At 20.8% G+C, this 20,399-nt stretch overlaps 2 protein-coding genes across 2 annotated transcripts; one reads left to right on the top strand and one right to left on the bottom strand.

Moving 5' to 3' along the window:
- Nucleotides 1-113: 113 nt before the first annotated feature.
- LOC122508580 (cyclin-dependent kinase 10) lies at nucleotides 114-12,333 on the top strand. Its single transcript, XM_043622010.1, has 6 exons — nucleotides 114-301; nucleotides 770-924; nucleotides 2,898-3,498; nucleotides 10,259-10,555; nucleotides 11,761-11,894; nucleotides 12,179-12,333. Exons 1-6 carry the CDS (start codon nucleotides 292-294, stop codon nucleotides 12,212-12,214), a joined length of 1,233 nt encoding a protein of 410 aa, XP_043477945.1. The 5' UTR covers nucleotides 114-291; the 3' UTR covers nucleotides 12,215-12,333.
- A 225-nt stretch (nucleotides 12,334-12,558) lies between these two features.
- Nucleotides 12,559-17,338, bottom strand: LOC122508581 (ejaculatory bulb-specific protein 3-like). The gene is made up of 2 exons (XM_043622011.1): nucleotides 16,973-17,338; nucleotides 12,559-12,872 (listed from the first exon to the last, which is right to left on the bottom strand). The coding sequence occupies exons 1-2, from the start codon at nucleotides 17,151-17,153 to the stop codon at nucleotides 12,685-12,687; spliced, it is 369 nt and encodes a 122-aa protein (XP_043477946.1). The 5' UTR covers nucleotides 17,154-17,338; the 3' UTR covers nucleotides 12,559-12,684.
- Nucleotides 17,339-20,399: the final 3,061 nt, after the last annotated feature.

The following is a 20,399-nucleotide window of genomic DNA, read 5'->3' as shown; positions in this document are numbered from 1 at the left end:
CGCCAAAAACACAGAAATGTTCAGATTTCGTCCATAACGCGACGCTAGTGTCGCGATCGCAACGCCAACTGCAATCGGTAATTTAAACTAAAATTAAAAAACTGATCCTGCGCCGCATAGTTTCTCGGTTTCTTGAAACGTTTGCTGTTTGCAATTTGTTTTTCTATTTTATCAAAAACGATATTTATTTTATTTTAATACAACGGTTTTTATATCTGAATGTTACAACATCACGTTGAGTGCTATTTTAATTAAAAATCTCATTGGAAGTCTATTTTTTTGTTTAAAATAATGACGAAAGGTAAGTTTTCTTGCGGTGTCAACATAACCTCTTTTCGGGGTTATGTTTCCATAGTTTCCACGAATAAATAAACAATTTTTATTTGTAAAAAACTATTTTTATATTAAATAATAATATTATATTACCCTCTTTCTTTATCTACTTCTTTCTGATAATTTAAGAATTAGCAATACATTTTTAACAAGTTCTTTTCTAAATTCTTTTCTTGATTTTCTTGCTCCGAAATTATTTTTGATATGAAATTTCAATTTTTTCTTTCTAATATTTTCAATTTAAATGAAATAAATTTGAATTCATATATGTTTTTTATAATATTATTTATAAACATATTTTTATTGTATTTAAAAAATTTTATTTACTCTTAATTTTAATATTATATTTTTTGAGTAACGTTTAAAATAAATTCTGTTTTCGAAAATAGTAAAGGACTGGAGGATATTAAATGCTTTTTTATTAAAAATTTTCTAGAAGAAGTTGTGGTTAAAAAATCGCCGGATAATAATGATGTTGAAAATAAAGGAGCAAATGACGCTGGATCTGATCCATCAGCACCGATAACACGAAGAGGAGTTTTAACTTCGTTTCTTTCGGGAAAACCAATGGAAATTCCCGAACAAGATGTTGTAAGTTTTCTTTTCATAGTATTTCATTTTTTTTTACATTTTTTAATCATTTTAAAAATTTAAAGTTCTTTAAATATTTTTTCTCTTTATATAAATATAAATTTTTAAATAATTTCATAATAAAAATTTAAAAATCACTTAATAAGTACAAAATTAATTATAATTATTTATATTTTCAAAAATTTTAATATAATTCTTGTCAAGAATTCAATTATTTTTATAAATAGTAAATTTTTTTGCAAAAATTCTACAATTTTTAACAAAATTTTAATAAAATTTCATGAAAGAATCCAATTATTTTCTAAAATTTTAATAAATCCTTCTAAACAATTCAATTATTTTTTAAAATAGTAAAATATTTTTCATACAATTCGAATAAATTAAATTATTTTCTAAAATCTTAATAAATCCTTCGAAGCAATTCAATTATTTTTATAAATAGTCAAATTCTTCGCAAAAATTCAATTATTTTCAATAGAATTTCACAAAAGAATTGAATTTTTTTCTTAATTCGTTTGTAAAATTTTTCAAAAGAATTCAATTATTTTCTAAAATTTTAATAAATTCTTCAAAAAAATCCAATTACATTTATAAATAGTAAAAATTTTTGCAAAAGTTCAATTATTTTTAATACAATTCGAATAAATTCAATTATTTTCTAAAATCTTAAAAAATCCTTTGAAACAATTCAATTATTTTTATAAATAGTAAAATTCTTCGCCAAAATTCAATTATTTTTATTAATAAAATTCTTTGTTGGAATTCAATTATTTTCAAAATAATTTTAATTAAATTCCTCGGAAAAATACAAAGATTTTCAAATATTTCCATATTCTTCAATTATTTCCTAAAATTTTAATAAATTCTTCGAAACATTTCCAACTATTTTTATAAATATTAAAATTCTTATTTGCAGGAATTAAATTACTTTTAATCCAATTTTAATAAAATTGCACGAAAGAATTCAATTATTTTCAAAAAATAATAAAATTCTTCTGATGAATTCAATTATTTTGAATATACTTCATTTTAAAAAAACTCTTTACAGAAATTCAGTTATTTTCGAAACAATTATTTAGTAATTTTTTTGTTTTTGTTTTTAAAGTTACATATTTTTAATTATTTTTTTTAGTTTTTGAAATAATTTTTCATTTTTTTCGTTATTTTTAGATTTTTAAAAATTACTTTTAGTTATTCTTTAATTTATTTTTCCTTTCTTTTATTATTTTTAAAAATTTTTGGTTTTAAAGTTATTTTTCTCTTCTTTAGTTATTTTATTAATTTATAAAGTTATTTTTATTTTATTAGTTTTTTTTTAGATTTTTTAACGTTATTTTTACTGTTTTTACTATATTTTAATTTTTTGTTTCTTCATTTCTTGTAGAAAATAAAAGATTAAGGTTTTTTAAAGGTTTTCATAAGTTACTTTAGTTTTTTGGATTATTTTTAGTATTTATACATTATTTTTGGTTATTTTTTAAATAAAAATTTTTTTTGTTTCCTTTTTTTCAAAAAAATTAATTAAATTTTATTTCACATATTGATATATTTTGTTAAATTTAATTAATCAAATGCAGAATAAAAAGTTTAAACAGAAAATGGAAGTTTTTATTTTTATAAATTTATATATTTTATTTGTTAATTAAATCTAGTAAAGTTTAAATTTTTTTTTAACAAAAACTGAAAACTTGTATAAAAATACAATTTAAATTTTTTTTTGTTAAAATTTGTGTAAAACTAAAGTTTTTTTATTTAATTAAATTTAGCAAATGAAATTGAGATTAAAAATTGAAATTAATTTCTTCCTTTATTGTTTCCTTAAAAATGAAAAAAACTCTTTTGAAATAAAAATTTCTTGAACGATTTATAAAGTAAGAAATATAAAATAAAAGAAAACTTTGCAATAAAAAATATTTGTTCAACACGTATTTTATTACATTTTATTACATTTATTATTATTTATTTCATTACAGCTGGGAAAATGCAGATTCGTCTCGGAGTTTGAGAAATTAAATCGAATTGGCGAGGGGACATATGGAATTGTTTATCGTGCTCGCGACACAAAAAGCGATAAAGTTGTTGCATTGAAAAAAGTACGAATGGAACATGAAAAAGATGGATTACCAGTTAGTGGCCTACGTGAAATAAGTGTATTATTGTCCTGTCGTCACGAGAATATTGTACATTTAAAGGAAGTTGTCGTTGGCAAAAGTCTCGAGAGTATATTTCTTGCAATGGAATATTGCGAACAGGATCTTGCGAGTCTATTGGATAATATGCAAGCGCCATTTTCCGAGAGTCAAGTTAAATGCATTATGCTACAAGTATTAAAAGGATTGAGATATTTACATCATAATTTTATTGTTCATCGTGATCTTAAGGTGTCAAATTTATTAATGACCGATAAGGGTTGCGTGAAAATTGCCGATTTTGGATTGGCACGTTGGTTTGGACTGCCGCACAAGGCAATGACGCCGCGTGTTGTTACACTTTGGTATCGTGCACCTGAATTATTATTGCAGGCAAAAACTCAGACAACGTCCGTTGATATGTGGGCAGCTGGTTGTATTTTAGGTAATGAATACTCTTCTTTATTTTAATCTTCTTTACTAGCAAATTATTATTTTCTAAATTAAAAAATTTTACATTTTCAATTTTTGAATGATTACTGATTCCAAATTTTAAAAAATCACTTATTAAATATTCTTGATTATTATTCAAGAATTTTTCATTATTCTCAGAAATAATATAATTCTTTAGAGCAATTCAATTATTTTCAATACAATTTTAATCAAATTTCTCGAAAGAATACAATTATTTTTAAGAATATTAATTAAACTAGCCAAACTATCCGCGCGCAAGCGCGCGGGAATGTTGTATGGGGCTGCTTATTTTAAACAATTTAAAAAATTTTAAAGAAATAATTATTATAACCTAACAAAGACATTTAACTAACTAAAATTCAAATAATTTCACTCAATGGTCTCAATTTAAATAGAATTTACATTACTAGACTTAAACTATAACTAGAACAATTACAATTAGTATCTGGGTCATCTTTTGCATTGCTTATTTTATAAAGCCATTTTAAATTAAATACTTTTTAAAGAAATAATAATTATTACACACTGAAAAAAGTTTTACTTGAAATAGCGATAAGTTTCTCTAGAATAACGAAAGTATTAATTGAAGCACTGAAAAATTTCGCTACTAAAGTGAAATCTGTAGTTCATCCAGCTAAATATTTTTTGCCGTGCATAACGAAAAAAGAATTAAATTAACACCAGATTTTCTACATTCAAAAAAAACGAATTCAAATAGAAATTAATCATTTTACAACTTAACCAAATTCACCCCAGAAATCACTGAATTCGATAATTTAGAAGAAAGTCAGACAAAAGCAGGGTTCCTACAGAATCTGGAAATCATGGAAATGGTATGGAATTTTTAAAAGGCTTTTGGAAAACAGGGAAATCATGGAAAAAGCCTGGAATTTTTAAAAGTTTCTAAATTTTTTCAGTTTTCCATTTTTTCTCTTGAATAAAAATTCAAATAATAATAAAGCTAAATGGTATAAAAGAGAAGAAAAAATGTTGAATTTGAAGAAATTCGATTTTTCGGATTTTTGATAATTATTAATAATTTTTGATTTTTTACCAAAGAGTCAAGACAATTTGATAAGTAAAATATTTTCCAAAAGCACAAAAATAATGAAGCTAAATCCCATAAAAGAGAGGAAGAAATGTTGAATTTTAAGAAAATCAGATTTTTGAATTTTTGATAATTTTAGATTTTTTACCAAAGAGTCGAGACAATTAAATAAGTAAAGTATTTTCCAAAAGCACAAAAATAATGAAGCTAAATCCCATAAAAGAAAGGAAGAAATGTTGAATTTTAAGAAAATCGGATTTTTGAATTTTTTCGAATTTTTGATAATTATAGATTTTTTACCAAAGAGTCGAGACAATTTAATGAGTAAAGTATTTTCCAAAAGCACAAAAATAATGAAGCTAAATCCCATAAAAGAGAGGAAGAAATGTTGAATTTTAAGAAAATCGGATTTTTGAATTTTTTCGAATTTTTGATAATTTTAGATTTTTTACCAAAGAGTCGAGACAATTAAATAAGTAAAGTATTTTCCAAAAGCACAAAAATAATGAAGCTAAATCCCATAAAAGAGAGGAAAAAATGTTGAATTTTAAGAAAATCGGATTTTTGAATTTTTTCGAATTTTTGATAATTTTAGATTTTTTACCAAAAAGTCAAGACAATTTAATGAGTAAAGTATTTTCCAAAAGCTCAAAAATAATGAAGCTTAATCCCATAAAAGAGAGGAAAAAATGTTGAATTTTAAGAAAATCGGATTTTTGAATTTTTTCGAATTTTTGATAATTTTAGATTTTTTACCAAAGAGTCGAGACAATTAAATAAGTAAAGTATTTTCCAAAAGCACAAAAATAATGAAGCTAAATCCCATAAAAGAGAGGAAGAAATGTTGAATTTTAAGAAAATCGGATTTTTGAATTTTTTCGAATTTTTGATAATTTTAGATTTTTTACCAAAGAGTCGAGACAATTAAATAAGTAAAGTATTTTCCAAAAGCACAAAAATAATAAAGCTAAATCCCATAAAAGAGAGGAAGAAATGTTGAATTTTAAGAAAATCAGATTTTTGAATTTTTTCGAATTTTTGATAATTATAGATTTTTTACCAAAGAGTCGAGACAATTCAATGAGTAAAGTATTTTCCAAAAGCACAAAAATAATAAAGCTAAATCCCATAAAAGAGAGGAAGAAATGTTGAATTTTAAGAAAATCAGATTTTTGAATTTTTTCGAATTTTTGATAATTATAGATTTTTTACCAAAGAGTCAAGACAATTTAATGAGTAAAGTATCTTCCAAAAGCACAAAAATAATGAAGCTAAATCCCATAAAAGAGAGGAAGAAATGTTGAATTTTAAGAAAATCAGATTTTTGAATTTTTTCGATTTTTTGATAATTATAGATTTTTTACCAAAGAGTCGAGACAATTCAATGAGTAAAGTATTTTCCAAAAGCACAAAAATAATGAAGCTAAATCCCATAAAAGAGAGGAAGAAATGTTGAATTTTAAGAAAATCAGATTTTGGAATTTTTTCGAATTTTTGATAATTATAGATTTTTTACCAAAGAGTCGAGACAATTCAATAAGTAAAGTATTTTCCAAAAGCACAAAAATAATAAAGCTAAATCCCATAAAAGAGAGGAAGAAATGTTGAATTTTAAGAAAATCAGATTTTTGAATTTTTTCGAATTTTTTATAATTATAGATTTTTTACCAAAGAGTCGAGACAATTTAATAAGTAAAGTAATTTTCAAAAGCACAAAAATAATGAAGCTAAATCCCATAAAAGAGAGGAAGAAATGTTGAATTTTAAAAAAATCGGATTTTTGAATTTTTTCGAATTTTTGATAATTTTAGATTTTTTTACCAAAGAGTCGAGACAATTAAATAAGTAAAGTATTTTCCAAAAGCACAAAAATAATAAAGCTAAATCCCATAAAAGAGAGGAAGAAATGTTGAATTTTAAGAAAATCGGATTTTTGAATTTTTTCGAATTTTTGATAATTATAGATTTTTTACCAAAGAGTCGAGACAATTAAATAAGTAAAGTATTTTCCAAAAGCACAAAAATAATGAAGCTATATCCCATTAAAGAGCGGAAGAAATGTTGAATTTTAAGAAAATCGGATTTTTGAATTTTTTCGAATTTTTTGATAATTTTAGATTTTTTACCAAAGAGTCGAGACAATTTAATAAGTAAAGTATTTTCCAAAAGCACAAAAATAATTAAGCTAAATCCCATTAAAGAGCGGAAGAAATGTTGAATTTTAAGAAAATCGGATTTTTGAATTTTTTCGAATTTTTGATAATTTTAGATTTTTTACCAAAGAGTCGAGACAATTCAATAAGTAAAGTATTTTCCAAAAGCACAAAAATAATGAAGCTAAATCCCATAAAAGAGAGGAAGAAATATTGAATTTTAAGAAAATTGGATTTTTGAATTTTTTCGAATTTTTGATAATTATAGATTTTTTACCAAAGAGTCGAGACAATTCAATGAGTAAAGTATTTTCCAAAAGCACAAAAATAATGAAGCTAAATCCCATAAAAGAGAGGAAGAAATGTTGAATTTTAAGAAAATCGGATTTTTGAATTTTTTCGAATTTTTGATAATTATAGATTTTTTACCAAAGAGTCGAGACAATTAAATAAGTAAAGTATTTTCCAAAAGCACAAAAATAATGAAGCTTAATCCCATAAAAGAGAGGAAAATATGTTAAATTTTAAGAAAATCGGATTTTTGAATTTTTTCGAATTTTTGATAATTTTAGATTTTTTACCAAAGAGTCGAGACAAGTAAATAAGTAAAGTATTTTCCAAAAGCACAAAAATAATGAAGCTAAATTCCATTAAAGAGCGGAAGAAATGTTGAAATTTAAGAAAATCGGATTTTTGAATTTTTTCGAATTTTTGATAATTATAGATTTTTTACCAAAGAGTCGAGACAATTCAATGAGTAAATTATTTTCCAAAAGCACAAAAATAATGAAGCTAAATCCCATTAAAGAGCGGAAGAAATGTTGAATTTTAAGAAAATCAGATTTTTGAATTTTTTCGAATTTTTGATAATTATAGATTTTTTACCATAGAGTCGAGACAATTAAATAAGTAAAGTATTTTCCAAAAGCACAAAAATAATGAAGCTAAATCCCATAAAAGAGAGGAAGAAATGTTGAATTTTAAGAAAATCGGATTTTTGAATTTTTTCGAATTTTTGATAATTATAGATTTTTTACCAAAGAGTCGAGACAATTAAATAAGTAAAGTATTTTCCAAAAGCACAAAAATAATGAAGCTATATCCCATTAAAGAGCGGAAGAAATGTTGAATTTTAAGAAAATCGGATTTTTGAATTTTTTCGAATTTTTTGATAATTTTAGATTTTTTACCAAAGAGTCGAGACAATTTAATAAGTAAAGTATTTTCCAAAAGCACAAAAATAATTAAGCTAAATCCCATTAAAGAGCGGAAGAAATGTTGAATTTTAAGAAAATCGGATTTTTGAATTTTTTCGAATTTTTGATAATTTTAGATTTTTTACCAAAGAGTCGAGACAATTTAATAAGTAAAGTATTTTCCAAAAGCACAAAAATAATGAAGCTAAATCCCATTAAAGAGCGGAAGAAATGTTGAATTTTAAGAAAATCGGATTTTTGAATTTTTGATAATTTTAGATTTTTTACCAATGAGTCGAGACAATTTAATAAGTAAAGTATTTTCCACATTAAAAAGTTTGACATTAAAAAGAATATAAAAAATGCCAATACTTAACCCACAAAATTTAATTTTCAAAACAAACAAATGAATGCAGATAATTTGCTAACGGAAAGGAAACTTACGATTATTGTAATGTATTTGATTTTATTCAAGAATTATAAATAAATTCAATTATTTTAACATCAATTTTGACGAAATTCTTTTAAAAGAATCATTATTTCCAAAAGTTTGAATAAAATTCAATTGTATTCTAAAAATTTAAATAAAATTCTTTGAAATAATTCAATTATGTTTATGAAATGTAAAATCGTCTGCAAGAATTCAATTATTTTTGTAAATAAGAAAATTTTTCGCAAGAATTAAAATATTTCCATAAATAATAAAATTCTTCAAAGAAATTCAATTACTTTTAATACAATTTTAATAAAATTTCTCAAAAGATATTTTTAAAAATATTATTTAAATTCAATTATTTTCAAGAGTTTTAATAAAAATTCAATTATTTTCAACAATTCTGATAAAATTCTTCGAAACAATTCAATTATTTTTATGAATTGAAAAATTCTTGGCAAGAATTCAATTATTTTTTGTAAATTATAAAATTCTTCTTAGAAATTCAATTATTTTCAATTTCAATACAATTTTGATAAAATTTTTAGGAAAAAATTCAATTTTATTCAAGATAATTTAAATAAAATGTCTCTAATAGGTTCAATTATTTTTCAAAATTGTAATAAAATTTTTCTAAACAATTCAATCGTCCTTAAAAGTTTTTAATAAAATTCTTCAGAAAATTTTAATTATTTTCAAAAATTTTAATTAAAATTATTTTCCAAAATTACAATATTTTTACGAAATTTAATTAAATTCTTCAAAAAAAAATGTAACTATTTACAAATTCTCTAATACAATTGTTTAAAAGAATTTAATTTTCTTTCAATAATTTTAATATAAATTAATAGGAAAATTGTTAATTACAATTAATAATAAACACGATTATTTTAAAAACTTAAAAAAAAATTTTCATAAAATTCTTGTCAAAATTTCAATTATATTTTCAAAACTTTTGATAACATTCTTTGTAAGAATTCACTTATTTTGAATACAATTTTAAAAAAATGTTTACCAAGATGTTTCTAATTTATTCATTTTTTAAAATAATTAAATAATTATCGTTTAACACTCAGTAAATTTTAGAGTTCTTTTCCAAATTTTTAATAACTGCAGAGCATTTAAAATTTTTTTGAGATCAATTAATTAATTTATAAAATTTTGTAGGTATTATTTAATTTAAAGAAAAGTTTTTTAAAGCATAAATGGAATAAATTTGAGTAAATTATTCCCTTTTATTAAGAATTTTTGTTATACAGTTATATTTATATTTATTTTTTTATTTTATTTAACAGTGGAGTGTTTTTGTTTTTTATGTAAAATATTTACGATATTTACTTTATTGAGTAAAATCATTTTTGATTTTATGATCGATTTTGAGGAATGGAAAGGGAAACCAATCATTATATATTATTTTTTTAATATTTTTGGTGGGTCGAACTAAATCAACCCTTTCGAGAAAAAAGTTACGTTAAGAATATTTTTGTTCATACTTAATGGGTTTTGATCTTGAGAATATATACCCTGATAGTGTCATCTCACTATCGAGAGAATAGAAAATTCGACACCTAGCGGCAACTAAAGGAAATAATTCTTTCCCGGCGGGTTTTTTTTAAACCAAAAATTCTCTTGTAAAATTTTCCTTTTCCTAAATCCCAAATTTTTAAATTTTAAATATTTAAATAAAAAAAAATTTCCTTTCATTGATTCACTTTTCAGAAAATTTTTATTTATTTCATGAAAGAGGCATAAATACTAATAATGTTTTTTTATAATTTTTCACTAAATTTTCTTAAATTCTATTCTCTTTAATTCTATTCCATTTTTAAAGATTTATTTGAAAATTTTAACTTTTGTTTATTAAATTTAATTAATTTTAATTGATTTTTAAAATTTTTCAGGTGAATTATTGGGACATCGGCCATTATTGCCGGGACGTTCGGAAATTGCCCAATTGGAATTGATTGTCGATTTACTTGGTACGCCGAGTGAAGCTATTTGGCCGGAATTCAATTCATTGCCGGCATTGCAAAATTTCACGTTAAAACAACAGCCGTACAATAATTTAAAGCAACGTTTTCCATGGCTAAGTGCCGCTGGTCTTAGGCTTCTTAATTTTCTTTTTATGTACGATCCAAAAAAGCGTGCGACTGCCGAGGAATGCCTACAAAGTAGTTACTTCAAGGAGGCTCCGTTGCGTAAGTTTTTCCTTTAAATTCGCTAATAGTTGTAATAAAAAATTTACCAACTGAATTCAATTAATTAAAAATTTTTTTTATAAAATTCTTTGCAAACATTCAATTATTTTCATAACTAATAAATTTTCACAGGAATTCAATTATTTAAAATACAATTTTTCGAAAAAAATCAATTATTTATAAATAATTTTATTAAATTCTTCGCAAGAATTCAATTATTTTTATAAATAATAAAATTCTTTTCTGAAATTCAATTAATTAAAAAAAATTTTATAAAATTCGTTGCAAAAATTCAATTATTTTCATGAATAATAAAATTCATCGGAAAAATTCAATTATTTCCAATACAATTTGAATTTGAAAATTGTGAAAAACTCTTTAGAAGAATTTAATTATTTGCAATACAATTTTAATTAAATTCCTCGTGCGAACTTAAAATTTCCTCCAAATAATTAAATTTGTAATTTTACAAATTTTTTAAAAAATTTTTATATTTATTATTTTCATCAATAATAAATTTTTACACGAATTAAATTATTTGACGAGCTTAATTTAAATTTAATGTCATTTATTTTTAATACAATTTTTAATGAATTTTTCAAAAAATGGAATTATTCTTGAAAATTTTATTAAAATTCTTCGAGAGAATCCAATTATTTTTGAAAAATTTTGATAAATCTTTTTATAAGATTTGAATTTTAAGAAATATGTATTTAATTATTCAAGAAATTTTTGTGTAAATATAAAAATAAAAATTTTTGTATTTAAATAATTGAAATCTTGTAGAACTTTCTAATAAGAATTGATTTAAAATTGTATTTTAGTTTAGATTTTAGATAATAATTGAATATTAAAAGCATTATAATGCTAATTTTTAGAAATAGTTTAATTTGAATAATTTTATTTAATTGAATTTTGCAAGAATTACAGTTGTAATTTTTAAAAATAGTTAAATTTAAAAAATGCCATTGATATTATTTCAAATATTTTAATTCCCATGGAAAAATTAATAGGTATTTAAATATTTATTTCTTTTTTTATAATTTAACATTTTGAATCAACTTTTTTTCGAAAATTTGAAAAACTAAAAAAATCTTTTTAATTTTTTTGTCTATAAAAATTTTTATTTTTTATTTGGCTTATTTTTTTTACTTGTTGCAATTTAATAAATAAATTTCTGTTTTTTTTTTTGCTCTCCTTTTTAGCTTGTGATCCGAAATTTATGCCAACATTTCCACAACATAGAAATATGAAGAAAACCTCTGCACCAAAGGAAACACGTGAACCAGAAACTGCAGTCAGTGATCAGACTAACAATCTACCAGCAATTTCAGATCTCGTAAGTTGACGATAATTTTTTTAAATTTAAATTTAAACATTTATTTAACAAAATTATTCAAGTTTTTGAATAATTGAATTTAGAAATCAGTGAAAGGACTGGACACACAATAAAATTTTTGGGACAACACTGAATTAAATAAACGACTGTTTTGATTTTTTTTTTTTTTGTATTTTCAATCGACTATCGCAATTGTTTTTTGACAACATATAAAAATACATCATTTTTAAATACATAAGAAAAATAATAAATTTTGGTATTAATGTTCTTCTTTTTCTTTTCAGCTTGGATCACTGGTGAAGAAGAGACGAGTAGAATAATTTAATTGCAGTAAATTTAGAAGTAAGCATTTTTTTTTTAAATAATTAATTTAGCAATTGCTTAAATTTAAGAAAAAAAAATACTATATAACTTGTATATATTCTATATATATATTTATAAAAACAATAATATATAGTCTATATATATTTTATATAAAATTGTAATTTACCTAATTTTTTTATGAGTTTTCTTATAATTATAAGAAATGTATTATTTAAATAATCAAAATTATGATGAAAGAAAAATGAGAAACGACAATTTATTTTTTTTCTTGTTTTTTTTATTATAAATACAAAATAAAACTTTTTATAAAAGTAAATATTCTTTTGTTGGAAAAAAAATATCTGATACATAAGTATTATTATTTCATTTTTAAATCAGGTTTTTGTTTGTTTTTTAAATAAAAAACGAAATTTTTTTGTTGTGAAAAAAAGAGTATTTTTTTGTTGTTTGCAAAATTTCCAAAGTTTTAGGCTTGCGTGGACTTATGTTGTTCGTAATTCTTTCTGTATTGACCCTTGGGATCGTATTTTGCAAGAAGACTGTTCCAATCACTTGGTCTGTGCGTTTTAAGATGTTTAATTACTTTTTCAGCGGTTGTTTTTTGTTTTTCGTTACATTTCAGGCAACTTGTGATCAAAGCGTCCGGTAGTGTTCCTGAAAAAAAGAGGATGGAAGAATAATAATTAGTTTCTTAAAAATTATTCTATTTTTACTAATTTAATATTAAGTGCTTTGAATAAAAAAAATTATAATATTTGATTATAATAATAACAATAATAATAATAACAACTTGTATTTTTGAAAAATTCTTAAAATTCAACTTCTGAAATTAGTTAAATTTTTTAAAATAAATTTAATTAATTATTAAAAATAATGTAAGAAGTTTAGTTAAAAATGCACAAAAAGAATTAAATTTTGGAGAAGTTGCAAATAATCGCAGAAATTTAATTATTTTCAAAAGAAATAAAATTCTTCGCTGAAATTCAATTATTTGTAAAAATTTTAATAAAATTATTGGCACAATTTCAATTATTTTTAAAATTCTTTATAAGAATTTACTTATTTTGAATACAATTTACGAGAATTGAAATATTTTCAATACAATTTTAATTAAATTCCTCGAACAAATTCAATTATTTTCAAAAGTAATAAAATTCTTAGCAGAAATTCAATTATTTTTAAAAATTTTAATATAATTCTTGGCAAAATTTCAATTGTTTTCAAAAATTCTCCTTGTTTGAATGATTTTTAAAATCTACTGTTTTAATAAAATTTTCCAAAAGAATTCAATTATTTGAAAATTATTTTGCTAAAATTCTACACAAACATTTAATTATTTTCGGAATTAATAAAAATTTCACAGGAATTCAATTAACAAATGTTTTTATAAAAATTTTTTCGCAATAATTCAATTCTTTTAATAAATAATAAAATTCTTTCTAGGAATTCAATTATTTTCATAAATAATAGAACTCATCACAGAATATCAATTATTTTCCTTACAATTTTAATCGAATTCCTCGAAAAATGTGATTATTCTTAAAACTTTTTATGAAAATTCTTCGAAAGAATTCAATTATTTAAAATTTTGTGAAAAAAATTCTTTAGGAGAATTCAATTTTAAGAAACATTCAATTATTCAATAAATTATAATTTTTGTATTTAAATAATTAAATTTTCATAGAATTTTCTATTAAAAATCCATTTCAGTTAAAATTTAAGATAATAATTGAATATTAGAAGAATCACAGCGTGAATTTTTAGAAATAATTGAATTTTAAAAAGGTTTCAAAAATCAAAATTTTTGAAAATTTGAATTTTTCATACTTTTAATTAACAATTATGCAGAATTATTTTTTTTTGAAAAAGTGGAATTCATAAATTATAAAAATTTCACAGATATTTAATTATTTACAAATTCTTTTATAAATTTTATCGCAAAAAATTAATTCTTTTTATAAATAAGAAAATTTTTACAAGGATTCAATTATTTTCATAAAAAATAAAACTCTTTTTCGGAATTCAATTATTTTCATAAATATTAAAGCTCATCGCAGAATTTCAATTATTTTTAATTCAATTTTAATGGAATTCCACGAAAAATGTTATTATTCTTAAAAATTTTATTAACATTCATCGAAAGAAATCAATTATTTTAAAAAATTTTGATAAATCTTTTTGAATTTTTAGAAATATTCAATTATTCAAGAAATTTTTTTTTATTGTATTTAAATAATTGAACTCTCGTAGAATTTTCTATGAAAAATTGATTTAAACATGAATTTCAGTTCAAATTTTAAATAATAATTTGAATATTAAAAGCATTATAACACGATTTTTATAAATAATTGAATTTCGAAAAGTTTTCATAATTAAAATCTTTAAAAACACGAGTTTTTCATACTTTTAACTATAATAATTCTGAAGAATTAATTTTTTTGAAAAAGTTTTAATCGTTTTAATCGAATTTTTATAAAATTATTTCAAGTTTTTATTCTCTATTTATTTAATTGGAGAATATATTGGATTAAAATATATTTAATTGGGGAAATTTTCCGAATAATCAAAATTTCGTAAAATTGAATAGTAAACAAATGAATTTAAAAAAATCTCAAAGAACTTTTTCAAAAATTATTAAAAAATAATTCATTTAATGAAGAATTTTATTTGAAAATTCTAGAAAATAATAATTGAATTAAAATGATGAAAATAATTGAATATGAAATTCAATCGTTTTAGTTTTTTTTTTTTTTTTTGGAATGTGTTCTTGTCTTGTAAACAATATAAAAAGACAGATAATTTTACTTAAATATAATAATATAAAATTTTAAAATTCATATTAATGCCTTTTGAGGTTGTTAATTTTCCAGGAAGTGCAATAAAATGAAATGATATTCGTGGCTTCTTGTTTACAACTTGTGGCCATTGTGTTTGACTTTCAAAAAGAGGAACAATATCACGGACTTTGTATACACATTTCTTTTGCACTTTGTTTTAACAGAGGTATGTAAAATTTTTTTTATATTTACACAATATTTATATTCATGCGCGAGGGGTGTTGAAAAATAATGAAAACGGTTAAATATGTTAACATTATTTTTTATTTTATTATTTATTATTAATAAAATAAAGACATTTACATTTAATATATTAAAATTATTAATATTGTTAAATATTTTTTTTTTTCATTAAGGACATTTGAACCATTCTGACGTTACGGTTTTAAAACACATGCTTTTCACACCCTATGACGTCATAACGGTTCAAATGTCTTTAAATTATTTACATAAAAATTAAATGTTTCAATTTTTTTTATAAAATAATTAAATCAAATATAAAAATAATATAACAAAAATATTATAAAAAAAATAATAATATCAATAGTAATAATTTAATTATTAATTTTATTTAATAAGTAATATTAATAATTTATAGACTTTTTTATTTAAATATTAATAATTTATAGTCTTTTTTATCTTTTTATTGATTAATTTAAATTATATTGAAAGTAGGTCGTATAACGAGTATTACATATGTATAAAAAGTAGAAAAAAAAAGGAAAATTTTTTTTTTTTTTTTTTTTTTTTTTAATTAAAATGCACAGTGTCTCTCGAATACTTTCCTAACGCGATTATTTAAATATATATAGACATTGATAATGATATATACACGTAATGCCGTCGTGTCGTTGTCGATGTGTTACAAACGAATTACAACTTGGAAATAAGATTACTCATAGTAAGAGTATGTGTATTCGACACCCAAACGAGAAAGTTCAAAGAAGTTTATTACGCAATCGTGAAAGTGTATTGAACCCCGTGTCCCAAGGAACCAAGCCAGAAAACATCTCTCGTAATCATGGGAACAAAAAAAAAAATTTTTCTTTTAAGAAAGAACTGTACAAGGCCCTTTTTATTTATACAGTTAAGTCCCATTTATTTATTTATTCTCAATGACCGAAAAAGATTTTTATTAACTAATAGTCATTGTTATTTACAGTAAAAAAATTTTATAAAAAATTTTATATTATTTTTTATAATTTTTTTATAAAAAATTCTTTTTCACTTTATTTTTTATTTAAATTTATTTATTTCAAAATGATGCGGTTTTTCATTTTTTTCTTATAAATTCCCTTCGAAATTTTTAGAAAAATGAAAAAAAATGTTTTTTTTTTAAATTTAATCATTATTAATGATTAAATATTATTATTTTTATTATCGCTTTTATTATTTTTGTTATTATTATTAAATAAAAAAATTTTATCCGTTTTCTTTGGAAGATGTGTAAAAAAATGATTATTATTTATGTTATTTTTATCTTCAGTTTTTTTGAATTTCTTTTAATTATTATTATTGTTTTAAATAACAAATTTTTTTTTTTCGGAGCGAAAATCACGCGCGGAAAATTTATTCTTTTATTAATACTACAATTATTATTAATGTTATAAATTATTTATTATTCTTTTATTATTTTACCAAAAAATGTTCTTCTTTCTTCAAAGGAAAAATTTTCTTCAGTTAAAAAATCGCGTGTGGAAAATAAAAAAAAAATTAAATTGTGAAAAAGAATATTTAATATAAAAAAATAGAGAAAAAAAATTGTCAATAAATGAAGTAAAATGAAATAAATTACAAAACAAATAAAAAATTTTTTTTTTAATTTAAAAAAAAAGTTTTTTTTTAAAAAAACTTTTTTAAAAAAATTTTCTTTTTAATTAACATAATTGTAAATAATTGTAAAAAAAAATTGCTTACTTTTGAGTTCACGACCCTCCGGTGTACAAGTTCCAGTTTCTAATATACATTTAATGTAACTCGAGAGAATTCGATTATTTTGAAGAATTCTGTCGACATCCACATTGTCATATTTTGAGCTGTATTTTGTATCGGCAAATACCATCGATACCACCAATAATAACACAATTACTGACTTCATAATTGTCAGGAATGAAAAATCCCTTTTTTTAAAAAAACCAAAAACAAAAAATCGATTTTTTTTTTAATTCTTTTTTTTTAAAGGAAAACCAAATTTTCTTCTTGACTCTATATTTATGAGAGGTTTTATTATTTTGTAATGTTGAGCACACAGCCGAACTTGAGAAACTAACGAGTCAGCAAACTGTAGGCTTTCTTTTATATATATGCCATAGTGGAGCAGGAACTTTAAAAAAAAGAAGAAGAAGAAGAAGAAAAATATTGGTGGGGTTTTTTTTTATTTACAAAGAAGTATAATACGCCGAACTTTGTCTCGCATATATAATTAAGTTTTTTTTCACTAAATATGTATACAAAAATATTTTTCTTCTTTTTCTTTTTTTTTTGTTCAAAGAATCAATTTTTTTTCTTGGTAAAACTCCCAAGGATTTGTTAATATTTGACGTGGAAAAAAAGACGCTTTTTACGCGCTTTCTTCGCGTGCGCGCATTGAAATCATTCTTGTGAAGAAATATATATATATATATATGTTTATGCACTAATGTAGGAATAAAAAATTGTGATTCTTATTATTTTGTCGCGCGAAAATTCTTGTGTAACATTATTATTATTAAACGCAATTTTGAAAATTGATTGTTTTAATATTTTTTTTTTATTAAATTATATTTTTATAAAATAAAGTTTAGAAAAAAAAATAAAAAAATTTTTCTTTTTATTAAATAAATAAATAAATTAGTAAATTACTAAATAAGAAAATAGATAAATAAATAATAAACATCAAATAATAAAATAAAATTTAAAAAAATAATTACGAGTTGAAAATAAATAGTAATTTGTTTATAATAATTTATTTATTTTTATTTGTTTTATTTACATATATTTAAACAAGCTTGTAAATTTAAAAAAAAAATTTAATGTCTTTTCGTACCAAATATATACTAAATAATTAATAATAAAGTAAAAAAATTAACAAAAGAAATTATTTTTGAATTCGATTATTTATAATCTAATATTAATAATTAAATAACTAAATAATTAATAATATAATAATTATTATACTTCATTATGATTAAAAAATTTATTTATAATAATTAAAAAATTAGTAATAATCTATTTGTTTATAATAAATAAACAATTACTAGCAAATTATTTACATTTATTTATTTGCATATTGAAACGAATTAATAAAAAATTAAAAAATTCTCCTTCATACCAATAGAATACTAAATTAATATATTAAATAATTAATAATTAATAATAATAAAAAAAAAATTAAAAAAACAAATAAAATAAACGCATTGAAATCACAAATTGTATCTGAAAAACTAATGAAAAATAAAGAAGAAAAAAAAATTATAAGTCTTACGAAACTTTGAAACCTATTATGTTTATGTCTTTGCGTTTACATATACTTATAGGCCGGTGAGTTATAGTAGCGCATATTTTAAACATAAAAGGACTTGCTTTAAGAATTTTAATGTATATGTATTCTGATCTTCTTTTTTTTTACACAAGTGACCAGTGCGTGTATATTAAAAGTTGAAACGAAAAATATTCTTTGTAGGTATTTGCTTTGGAAAAAAAATTTTTTTTTTTTATTTAAAATTTTTAAAAAATACTTGTTTTTGATATTCATGAAATTGAAAAGAGAGCATGGAATAAAAAAAAAAAGGTTTTTTTAACTCTTTTCAAAAAGAAAAATACTAAAAAAAACTTTCAGCTTTTAATAAAAATGAAATTGAAATTATTCGTCTTTTAAAAATAAATTTAAAAATTTTTTCATAATTTTTTACTAATATTAATTTATTTTTAATAATTTGTCTCGTTTTTACTATAAAATTTTGTTTTTAATTTTTCCCACAAAAAAATAATTAGTTATTATTACTATTATTATTAAGTTCGTGCTTTTTTAATAGTAGGTACAATTATTAGTTATTTTTTAATAATAAATTTTATTTTGCCAAAAATTAGTTAAATATTCTCTTTTTTAGTTTTTAGTAATATTAGTAATTTTTTAATTAGTATTTTTTTTAATGATTAGTATTTTTTTATTAATAATTAGTAATTTTTTTCAAATAAAAATTAGTGATTTTTTAAAAATAAAAATTAGTGATTTTTTAAAAATAAAAATTAGTTAATAAGAATTGAAACATAAATTAAAACTATGAAAAAATGGGGGATGATTGACAATTGTTTCGTGAATAATTTCGGGAAAATTAAAAAATTAGTTTTTTTTTACTAAATAGTAATTTTTAATCAATTGGTTGCTTTTCATTGGAAAATATTTTTCCTACTAATAATTGATTACTTTTTTAATTAATAAAATTAGTCATTTTTTTGCTAATATTATTTTCATTTTTACTAATCATTAGTTAACATTTTTAGATTTTTACTAATAATTCGTTTTTTCTTATAAGTAATTACTTTTGTTTTATTAGTAATAATTGCTAATTTTTTTGCAAATATTAGTTTATTTTCTACCTAATTAGTAATTTTGTTACTAACAAACTCATTCATTTCTCTAAATTATTAGTTATTTTATTTTTACTAAATAATTAGTTATATTTTACTAAATATTAAAACAAAATGTGAACCAAAACATTTTGCAAACAATTATTTATATTTTTAACTAATTCAGATTTAAGGAAATAAATATTAACATAAAGCGCATTAATAAATTAAGTATATTCATTAAATTTATTATCATTATTATTATTATTATTTTTTTTTTTATTGTAGGAAAGGAATTTATCATTTAGTATTTATTTTTGTTTCTTGACTTTTTTAAAATAAAAAAGTATTTTGTGCCTTCTTGTCGTGAAAAAAAATTATGTACCTACGTAAAAATAATGTAATTATTATAATTATAATAATTTTTTTTTGTAATTATTATAATATTATTATTGTAATTATGTTCAATTTGATTATTTTTAAATATTAATAATAATATTATTAAACTTTTTTATTTACGAAAAAGAATAAGTCAAAAATGATAATTAATGGGGAAAAGGATTTGCCTCTGTAAATAAAACTTTTAACAATATTTTTTTAATCTTTTACTGTTTAAACTAAGCGGCTTAAATTTTTTTTTTATTTATTTATTTATTCTGCTCACGCACTCGGAGAAAAATAAAACCATTTCTATATATTATGTAGTTATAAATGATTCAGGCATGAAAGTGTTCTATTATTTTTTTAGTCTGGCAGCAATTATTTTAAGTACTTTTGTACGAAAGGGTTTATTTGA

Source organism: Leptopilina heterotoma, unplaced genomic scaffold, assembly GCF_015476425.1.
Source record: "Leptopilina heterotoma isolate Lh14 unplaced genomic scaffold, ASM1547642v1 Lhet_55, whole genome shotgun sequence".
In the NCBI taxonomy this organism is placed as follows: Eukaryota; Metazoa; Arthropoda; class Insecta; order Hymenoptera; family Figitidae; genus Leptopilina; species Leptopilina heterotoma.
This window is presented reverse-complemented; position numbering and strand designations above follow the sequence as displayed.